The sequence below is a fragment of the Mizuhopecten yessoensis genome, unplaced genomic scaffold, assembly GCF_002113885.1.
Source record: "Mizuhopecten yessoensis strain PY_sf001 unplaced genomic scaffold, ASM211388v2 scaffold5065, whole genome shotgun sequence".
Classification (NCBI taxonomy): domain Eukaryota; kingdom Metazoa; phylum Mollusca; class Bivalvia; order Pectinida; family Pectinidae; genus Mizuhopecten; species Mizuhopecten yessoensis.
The window spans coordinates 4984-16244 of record NW_018405862.1 but is presented as its reverse complement, the minus strand read 5'-3'; the positions used below and the strand labels follow the sequence as shown (position 1 = coordinate 16244).

At 37.6% G+C, this 11261-nt stretch overlaps 1 protein-coding gene across 1 annotated transcript in view; it reads right to left on the bottom strand.

Annotated features, from left to right (window-relative positions):
* Positions 1–8178, bottom strand: part of LOC110450183 (protein-glutamine gamma-glutamyltransferase K-like) — a 72630-nt gene extending 64452 nt beyond the window's left edge. Inside the window, exon 1 of the mRNA XM_021497490.1 lies at positions 7746–8178. Within this exon, the coding sequence (XP_021353165.1) occupies positions 7746–7828 (83 nt within the window). The 5' untranslated portion in view covers positions 7829–8178. The remainder of the gene's footprint in view (positions 1–7745) is intronic.
* Positions 8179–11261: the final 3083 nt, after the last annotated feature.

Below are 11261 nucleotides of genomic sequence, written 5' to 3'. Positions count from 1 at the left end.
GACGGACGACGGACAACGGACGGACCACGGACCACGGACGCAGGGTGATTTGAATAGCCCACCATCAAATGATGGTGGGCTAAATGTACCATCTTCATTAGTTCTTTGTCAGTTCGATCTTTTCTCTTCTTTCCTCTAATCTGTTTGATCGAGTCATGTTAACAGTAAATGCACTTTGAGGTAACTTTTGATATAAACTTAATACTGATGTGTATGAAAGTCAACCTTCAAAGTGAGTTTGTCATTTCACATATTTACTAGTACAGTACTTAATGTGAAAGAAATAGAATTGATCATTGCAATATGAGAAAGATCTGTTTAGTTCTTCCTTTAGCCATTTTGTTTTTATGATCAGTCTCAAAATATAACATGCACAACAAGGGATCAAGGGGAACCTACATATCAAATTTGAGAAATATCCATCATACCGAAATAATTTTGGCCCAAGAATGCTCCAGACTAAATTAGGTTAAAATCCCTTAATCCCTGTGGTAGAAGAAGGATTTTAAAGGTTTTACCTCTATTTCCCCTATTGGGCCCCGCCTCTGTGCCTCCAGGGGGGCCGCACCCACCGTTTATACAAAATTGAGTCCCCTTGGCCTAAGGATGCTTCAGACCAAATTTAGTCAAAATCTACTAGGCCGTTGAGGACTAGTAGGGTTTTAAAGGAAAAGTTGACGGACGGACAGACGGACGGACGACGGACGCTGCGGTATGGCATAAGCTCACCATGGTCCTTCGTAATAACCATTTTTCACGCCCTCACTGAATGTGTCAATTGTAAGTTTATTTTGTTATAAAGACCTTGGTTTTATAATGGGCGTTCTATTTTTAATAAGCTTGGTGCAACATTACCAAGCTCTGTGGCTCGATTTTGATTAGATCTTGTAACAGGCAACTCATTTCCATTTCAACTAAATGTGGACAATGATAGAATGTCATATCATCAAAATCAAGTTTTTGTTTGAATCAAGCTTTGAAATTGTGTAACAGAGTAGAAATTCTTTGTACTGGGGATTTGAATGAATCTTTTGACAAATATGGGTGAACAACTAAATGATCATGATACTTTTAAAGATTTGGGGAAAATATTTTCAAGTAAAGAATTCCATGATTACCTCTACTGCTTTTCTGACTTAAAACCACAAAAGGATATGGCATTGGTATTATATGTGTCTAATTAGTGACAACATAAAACAATTTAGGGGCTGGGAGGATGTACTTGATGTTAAACAGTAAATGGAAAGAAAATGAACTACATACTGCTTAATTCTCACTGAATGCATGGTAACGTTTGAACAACAGTTTACACAGTAGGAAAGTATTTTTTTTCATCCCAGACTCATTAATAGATTATTCCTGTTTAAGGTAATGGTCCATCCCATTTGTAGTACAAGGGTTTGCAGACCCATCAAGTGAACACTTAATTATCACCCCTTTTTATCTTTAGCTAGTGTATGTGTACAAAAGATCGTATCTGTACCGTGTTGTTAGCTTACACGAACAGTTTTCAAACTATTTGTTGTTAACATAGATGAAGAAACAGGATCATTTTTTTTCAAAATCTGCAAAATAATGAAGATGACCATTTTGTAACCCAGGACATGTAAATGACATTTTCAGTTTTAAAGATAATGAATATATCACAGATTCAAATTTCACTTCAATGTTTTAAAGCTTACAAAGTTTTATTACAGCTGAGTTAAGATTGAAAACATCAAAAACGTTTTCAAGTCTGATAAAATTGTTATTAAACTGCCAAAAAATTCTTTGAAATCATAATATCTCTTCTTTTTAGATGAATTACCAAATAAAACTGTTTCCCCTTCCCTGATAATGCACAGGTTTTTGTGCAGAATTTTGTTTGGACCTATAGTTTATTGCATATATACGCTATTTGTAAAAGTAAATTCCTAAATAAAGAATTTAACTGCAATAACATTTTTGTGAACAATGATCATTGGCTACAGAATTTTTTGAGCAGGAGAAGTTTAAACAAGAGGTCCGGACGTTGGACCTGTATCGCTCACCTGGTATTATATTTAAGTCATTACAACTGAATGCATTAGTACATCTTTATATGAAATTTCCTCAAAACCAGACAAGATCTATGTTCTAACCCAACTGGGACCACAATATCTGTCTTTCAACTAATCAGAGGCCTCCATTGAGTTGCCATGTTAACAGATTTTGAAATATTTGTTTGTTTGTTTGTTTGATTTTGTTTAACGTCCTATTAACAGCTAAGGTCATTTAAGGACGGCCTCCCCTGTGTGCAAGATGCATGCGTGTAGTGTATGTGTGTGTATTTTGAAATAAGTAATATGTCATATTACAGGGTGTAATTAGACAATACTTTAATTTTTGTTCAATTATAAGCTTTTATAAACCTAGAAACCAATTTTTAACAATTTATGAAAACTACACCATAGAATATGATAATCTAGCTGTACCATTTCTTAGTACCGCAGCGGTCAAATCAACCTCATTCAATTAAGAAATGTTTGCTCTTCCTCAATAATGTTTTTGACCAAATTTTGTACAAACCACTCGGGCAATTACGGGATATAAGCGTCTTAAAGCAAAATATTAGATAATTTTCTTCTTTTGGGGCCCTGTCTTTCTAGCCCCAGAGTCAAACCAGTCTCATTTATTTAGGAAATGATTGCCCTCCCCCAATGAAGTTTCAGACAGAATTTGGTTAAAATCCCCTCTGGTGTTTAGGAGGAGAATTGTTTTAAAGCAAATTTAGCTAAGTTCCCCTTCAGGGCCCTGCCCCCCTGGCCTCAGGGGTCGAAGCAACCTCATTTATTTAAGAAATGATTGCCCTTCCCTACTCCCATACCCAATTTGCTATGTTTCCCATATTTGGCCCCGCCCCTGTGGGTCACACTCACCGTTTATACAGAACTGGGATGAAATCCATTAATCCCTATGGTATAAGAAGGATTTTAAAGGTTTACCTCTATTTCTCTTATTGTGTCCTGTCCCTCTGCTCCCAGGGGAGGTCACACCCACTGTTTATACAAAATTGAGTCCCCTTGGCCCAAGGATGCTATAGATGAAATTAGGATAAACTGATGAAATGGCCAGACATAATATATTAAAGAAAATTAACATGTGAACTGTAGTTAAAGTCCAGTGCACATTGATGTGAACTCCAGTGCACATCAATGTGAACTCAAGTTCACTTCAATGTGAACTCAAGTTCACTTCAGTGTTAACTCCAGTGCACAAGCTAGTGAACTAAAGTTCACTTTTCTTGTTAAGATCATAGGAGTGTATTGCTAAACGGAAATAGGAAGTACATCTCTAGTTGAAAATCCAATGCAGGGAGACAGTATCACAATTTCCGCATATTCTAATGTTTAATATTAAACTGATGAATATTTGTATGCCTATTATTGACAGAACAGTGTGTTCTTTCAATATTAAAATATTGCAAAGCAATCCAGGCATTAATTCAGTTGTTTTTTAATCAATGAGTGTCCATTTTTCTGTACTTCAGGAAACCAGCTACCTATTTAACTACTGTGAAGTTTTTCAAGAACGATAACTCTTGCATGCAATTACTATGTGTATATGGTTTTATTATAAAATGTCAATTTTTAATCGTTTATAGATAATTAATTTTACAAAATTTCAGCATTTATGAAATTGATTTACATTAATGCAATACTAATCTATGTTAGCATCATTTTTATTGACATTAGTTTGCACATTTTTTTTTTCAAAATTCTCTCCTTTTTACATAAATTTCCATTTAAAATCCTTGAAATTCTGACAACCCATATTTTTTTGTGGCAATTTTTTTTACTTCAAATTAAAGCAATATAACTACAAAATTTGAATAAATTCTACTGAGAAATGGCGACACAATCCTATTACCTTAACTCTAGTGCGCTAGCTAGGCTACCAAGTTAAGTTTGCTCCAAACTGTACCCAGGTATAGCAACCCTAACTGTACCCAGACATAGCAACCCTAACTGTACCCAGACATAGCAACCCTAACTGTACCCAGATATAGCAAACCTAACTGTACCCAGACATAGCAACCCTAACTGTACCCAGACATAGCAACCCTAACTGTACCCAGACATAGCAAACCTAACTGTACCCAGATATAGCACCCCTAACTGTACCCAGATATAGCAACCCTTACTGTACCCAGATATAGCAACCCTAAATGTACCCAGATATAGCAACCCTAACTGTTCCCAGATATAGCAACCCTAACTGTACCCAGAAATAGCAACCCTAACTGTACCCAGATATAGCAAACCTCACTGTACCCAGACATAGCAACCCTACCTGTCCCCAGACATAGCAACCCTAACTGTACCCAGACATAGCAAACCTAACTGTACCGAGATATAGCAACCCTAACTGTACCCAGACATAGCAAACCTAACTGTACCCAGACATAGTAACCCTAACTGTACCCAGATATAGAAAACCTAACTGTACCCAGATATAGCAACCCTAACTATACCCAGACATAGCAACCCTAACTGTACCCAGATATAACAAACCTAACTGTACCCAGACATAGCAACCCTAACTGTACCCAGATATAGCAACCCTAACTGTACCCAGATATAGCAACCCTAACTGTACCCAGATATAGCAACCCTAATTGTACCCATGAGATATAGCAACCCTAGCTGATGCAAGTAAATGCAGCACTTAGATTTCCCCAAATATGGACTGAACAATTTTTCTTTTTAGGAGTGAATATTAATGCAGTTACTGAAGCATAAAATATAGGTCAAATACAGCATCCACAACATGTGTTAATTACATCAAGCTTAGCTGCATCATTGGTGCAAGTATTATCCATGTAGCACTCAAAGTTATCCATATATGGGCTTAACATCTTCTTTTAATGTGGAAGTCACTGACACATAAAATGTAGGTCAAATTTAGTATTTGTAACATAATTTCAGTAGAGGGAGCTTAGCTGCATACAAGATTTGAATCTCGGAACTACAAAGCTAAGATTCAAACCAACATACACTCTATAGGGATGTTTCACAAGTAAACTTTCAGTACTTTGATTTGTTTTTGTTTGCCTCACACTTTGCTATAGGAAGTTACTACTTGTAACTAGACATTTCTCATTTTGAGGCAGACCTACAACGGAGCCAGAGACGGACACTGAGAGTAGTATAATCAGGAACATCTCAAAATTATTTTTCATTTCATCTGTATTAAGGATTCCTGTCCCCTGCTTGCGACAATACACTAGAGAACGATATTTTTGTGCTCCTTACCTACAGTAACATCCCCTGATTTTCATTACATGTACAACTTTGACCTCACCTTGGGGGTTTTTTCAGAAAAGATTTTTTTAAATTATGGTTTATACTGAAAACAAAGACTCGGTGCATGCTACAGTTGATGGCAGTGTTGCATGGGGACAATTCCATGAAAGCTGTCAATTTAAAATTAAGTCGAAAATAGCAGAAAACTGAATAAATTTCTACTTTCTTCTGTTGTTATTTTTCAGGAGAATAAACAAGAGCATATATGTCAATACCGTAAAAACCCATGTAATTTGAGCACCTACGTAATTTACGCAGATACTTTTTGAGGCTGAAAATCCCCAAAAAAGCTTCTACTCGAATATTTTGGGCACCAAAAAATGTTTGAAAAAAAAAAATCTTCAAGTTCCGAAAATTGATCTCTGAAAATGAAAGACAAACCGCTTGGGATTCTTCGGATTTTTGTAATTTGTTTGTTATAAGTAAGTTCATAAGTATTGTTTACAGGTACAATGATGTTAAAACTAAGAAGAAACTGCGTAAAATGTGTATTTTGTTGTTTGTTTCCTTTGAAATATCTGATCACACATGACATACACGTGTGCGCATATCGACATACATCAATTTATTTTAGCAATATTTTACATAAAACATTTACTTGCTTACAAAAACAAATCAATTAATAAGTAGTTCGATGTTTAGTAACCGCTGGTACATATCTCCTGGTGAAAGACTCCTTTTATGGGTACAGAATAACAAAGGTTGCTTCGTCGCCATCATGTTACTGATGCGAAGGAACATTCATAAACGTTACTTTGCCAAGAAGGGATGCTACTAAACTTGCTTTTGTCCAACCACCTCTATACGAAAATGTGTGGAACAAATACCTTCAGCTTAACGCTATTACATGTATAACAAGGGATCCCAGAGGGATCTTGGCACCCACCTTTGTACCATCTTCATTAGTTCTTTGTCAGTTCGATCTTTTATCTTCTTTCCTCTAATCTGTTTGATCGAGTCATGCTAACAGTAAATGCACCGTGAGGTAACTTTTGATCTAAACTTAATACTGATGTGTATGAAAGCCAACCTTCAAAGTGAGTTTGTCATCTCACATATTTACTAGTACAGTACTTAATGTGAACGAAATAGAATCGATCATTGCAATATGAGACCAAGGGGAACCTACATATAAAATGTGAGAAAGATCCCTGTGGTAATCTTGAGGAATAGCGATAACAAACTTTCACTATAAAAATCCAAGATGGCTGCCTGTCGGCCATGTTGTTTACCTGATCAGTCTCAAAAGTTGCCCTGCACAGCTATGGACTAAGGGGAACCTACATATAAAATGTGAGAAAGATCCCTCTGGTAATCTTGAGGAATAGCGATAACAAACTTTCACTATCAAAATCCAAGATGGCTGCCTGTCGGCCATGTTGTTTATCCGATCAGTCTCAAAAGTTGCCCTGCACAGCTAAGGACCAAGGGGAACCTACATATAAAATTTGAGAAAGATCCCTCTGGTACCTCTTGGGAAATACCGATAACAAGAATTGTTTAAGGACGGACCACGGACCACGGACCACGGACGCAGGGTGATTTGAATAGCCCATCATCAGATGATGGTGGGTGGGCTAAATTTAAAAAGACACCGTGTTAGCGTTAAACATTTCTTTCGTAATATGGAAATATCATGTCCCAAGAAGTTTGTGGATGGTAAATTTAATCTACAAATGTGATCCCTGTCACTCTGGTACATATGTAAAATACAAACTTCTTCCAACTGATTATTCAGATATAAAAATATCAATTACCACAGTCACATATCTGCCGCATTGAGCCACGAAAAAGACTAACGGCTGTGGTGACTGGTTACATAATTTTGTATCTGTATCTCCATATGATGTTACTTGTTCGCTTACCTGTAGTCAGTACATGTGCGCCTTCACACTCTGACATACCCTATACGCTACGTATGAAATTATTTTTGAAATGACCCCTGTATTTGCTTGTCTAGTTTTACGTATCTGTCTCCACGCTCCGCGCTAGGTCTACCCCAAAATCAGAAAGGTCTTATATATACTACATAGGGCAACATATAGTTTACCACCTGTAGTGACTTTTTTGCTATATTACCCTATAAAGGGCAAAAGGGCTACTTTTCATTTATTGATATCTAAGCATATTTTTTATATTATATTCTAGTCTGTAGATGTTCAGCAGTTAGTATACAAATATATACACATGTATTATGTGTAGTATATACTCACATATACACATATGTATATATACCGGTTTGCTCAATCGAAAGGATAATAGATTTTAATGAAATAAAAACTGATTTTGATTAGTTCACTTCTGGATCACATGTGCTGGTACTACATGTATTAAACTTATGTGGAACATTAGCTGCAAACAACACCACATGAAGGGGGTAAACGAAATGTGTACCCGATTTGTTTCACCAGTAGCTCATACCTGGTCATCCGAAAGCTGTAGCGTCCCCGCTTCAGTACTGGACGACCGTCCCCTTCGGTAGCATCTCGAGACCTTCTTGGCATGTTTGAATTTTAACAAAAACCAACACGTGCTGTATAGCCCTGTACAAATATACAGTATGGTGTCCGCGACCTGCTGCAACCGACGCCTTCTCAGAACTGCAGTTATGGCGTTCCACTAGAGTGAATTAGTAAAACGGATCAATGCACACAGTCAACACACCGGCCGGTTGTTGTGTACTCGGTAGTCTTTCTACTAGCTTCACGCTGCAGCCGTGTTTCAATGGGTTTTTATGACACGTGACCGGTAGGTTATAAGTAGGTGCTGCCCTGTCCGTGTGTACGACTGTTAGATCAGTTACTACATAGTAACATATATAGTATCCAGTTTCAGAAGAAAATTTCAACATAACCTGAAAACAGCATAGAAAAAAATTACTAGAAACTACTGAATCATAGTTCTAAAAATATCCTCAACGACAGGTGATCTTAATTATGTATTCAGCGACCGAGTCTCCTGTCGGATGCTACGTACTGTAATGTGTATAGTTGTGAATTATATTCCATGAAGTCGACATGTATATAATATTTCTTCGCCGTAAGGATCATTTTTCTGCTTTTATAATATACGAAGGGGAAAAAGTAAAAGAGGCCATGTCAGCTCATAAAATACGTTTATTTAAAATACTGATAACAATTAAAAATAAACTTAGGTTCAATGATTAAAATATTAAAGTATTAAAATACAACGGCCAGACCCGGATTCGAACACGGGTCCTCTTTAATTGATGGACGCTCTGCCAATTAAGCTGTAAAGCTATCTGATCGCCAACGATTGACTAGTCCAATTCCGCTATACCGGATTCTTGGGTAGGCAGTTAACCGGATAAGGTACACAGTTAACGTTATCCAGAGTCTGGGACAGGTACTCAAAAAATGCAAATAATTTCGACGAAACATAGCTTATTCGGAATTTTAATATTACGTTATTATGCTGAGAACAACAATGTTTGGATTAACGATAGAGATTTCGGTGTATATTGATTCGATCTTGTTGTATTTATTATCTTTGAAAAAAAATACACAACCGCATACTTTTTGTTACAATAATATAAAATTGGTAAGTGCCATGAGATTAATGGTGTAAACTGTCGGTCTCTAACAGGAATATTTCGCCTTGAATCGTCCAATTACTTTTTATATAGACTACATGTATTTAATATTTCTTTCTCTTAACAAAAGTAAAACAATGTGCATAACATTTCATAAAGAAGAACATATTCGATTTAATTTACATAGAAGAATATTGGAAATACCAGCTTATTATAAAAATACAGAAATTCCCATTACATAGCACGAGATATAATTGTACGATGACCTATATATATATCGTGAGCTTAAAATAGGACCATTATAAAATATCGTAACAGTTAGGCCGATATAGAAGCTCCCTGGTGAGAGTCTTAAGATTTTTGGTTATGCATGGTAGCCAGCGGATTCGGTTTGCTGCTTTTAAAGTGAGAACGCGTAAACAACGCTAATCCACAAAATAAACTCGCCGCTAGGCCCTATTGGCGGGAAATCATAGCAACGGGATTAGGTTTGCCACACTATACAATGCATACTACTATACAGTGAGGTCTGTACGATATGTCATATATATATATGTATAGGTCTCCGGATCCGCCACTACCGTGTTAAGGAGGAAACGCTAACCAACATACTACGAAAATATTACCTTGTCGTGTACAAACACCGCACGTCGTCATTGCATGGCTTCCTGCATCAACGAGCTAAAAGTTTAAATAAATAATTTATTGGTATTTCTGGTGACTATATCAAGGCTTTTCGATTGTGGGTTAACATCTACTAGTTCTGCACGGGCGCAAAAGCAATATGGGTAGATACTAATACAATGTAATCAGGTGACAGTGGTGTGAACACATGAAGACGCGTTTGTGTTTTAATTGTTTAAATTACATGTTGATATCAATCATACCGACTACTGTCACTCCTGTCACAATGATATCAACTATTCCGACTACAGTCACCTCCTATCACAATGATATCAACCATACCGACTACAGTCACCCCCTGTCACTATGATATCAATTCTACCGACTACTATCACCCCCTGTCACTATGATATCAACTGTTCCGACTACAGTCACCCCCTGTCACTATGATATCAATTATATCGACTACAGTCACCTCCTATCACAATGATGACAGTCCTTCCGACAACAGTCACCTCCTATCACAATGATGTCAGTCCTACCGACAACAGTCACCTCCTATCACTATGATATCAGTCCTACCGACTACTGTCAACCCCTGTCACAATGATATCAGTCCTACCGACAACAGTCACCTCCTATCACAATGATATCAGTCCTACTGACTACAGTCATCTCCTATCACTATGATATCAGTCCTACCGACTACTGTCAATCGCTGTCACTTTGATATTAATATTTCCGAATACTGTCATCCCTGTCACAATGATATCAGTCCTACCGACAACAGTCACCTCCTATCACAATGATATCAGTCCTACCGACAACAGTCACCTCCTATCAGACTTATATCAGCCATATCGACTACTATCATCCCATGTCACTATGATATTAATATTTCCGAATACTGTCATCCCTGTCACTATGATATCAGTCCTACCTACAACAGTCACCCCCTTTCACACTTATATCAGCCATACCGACTACTGTCACCCTCTTTTCACTTTGATATCAATTCTATCGACTTTAGTCACCTCCTATCACAATGATCTCAGCCCTACCGACAACAGTCACCTCCTATCACACTTATATCAGCCATACCGACAACAGTCAACCCCTGTCACTATGATATCAATTCTACCGACTACTGTCACCCCCTGTCACTATGATATTAATTCTTCCGACCACAGTCACCTCCTATTACACTTATATCAGCCATACCGACAACAGTCAACCCCTGTCACTATGATATCAATTCGCCCGACTACTGTCACCCCCTGTCACTATGATATTAATTCTGACGACTACAGTCACCACCTATCACAATGATATCAGTCCTACCGACAACAGTCACCCCCTGTCACTATGATATCAATTCTGACGACTACAGTCACCACCTATCACAATGATATCAGTCCTACCGACAACAGTCACCTCCTATCACACTTATATCAGCCATACCGACAACAGTCAACCCCTGTCACTATGATATCAATTCTCCCGACTACTGTCACCCCCTGTCACTATGATATTAATTCTGACGACTACAGTCACCCCCTATCACAATGATATCAGTCCTACCAACTACAGTCTCCTCCTACCACTATGATATCAGCAATACCGACTCCTGTCAACCCCTGTCATTATGATATTAATTCTTCCGACTTCTGTCACCCCCTGTCGTTTTGATATCGATTCTCCCGCCTACAGTCACCTCCTATCACAATGATATCAGTCCTACCGACAACAGTCACCCCCTT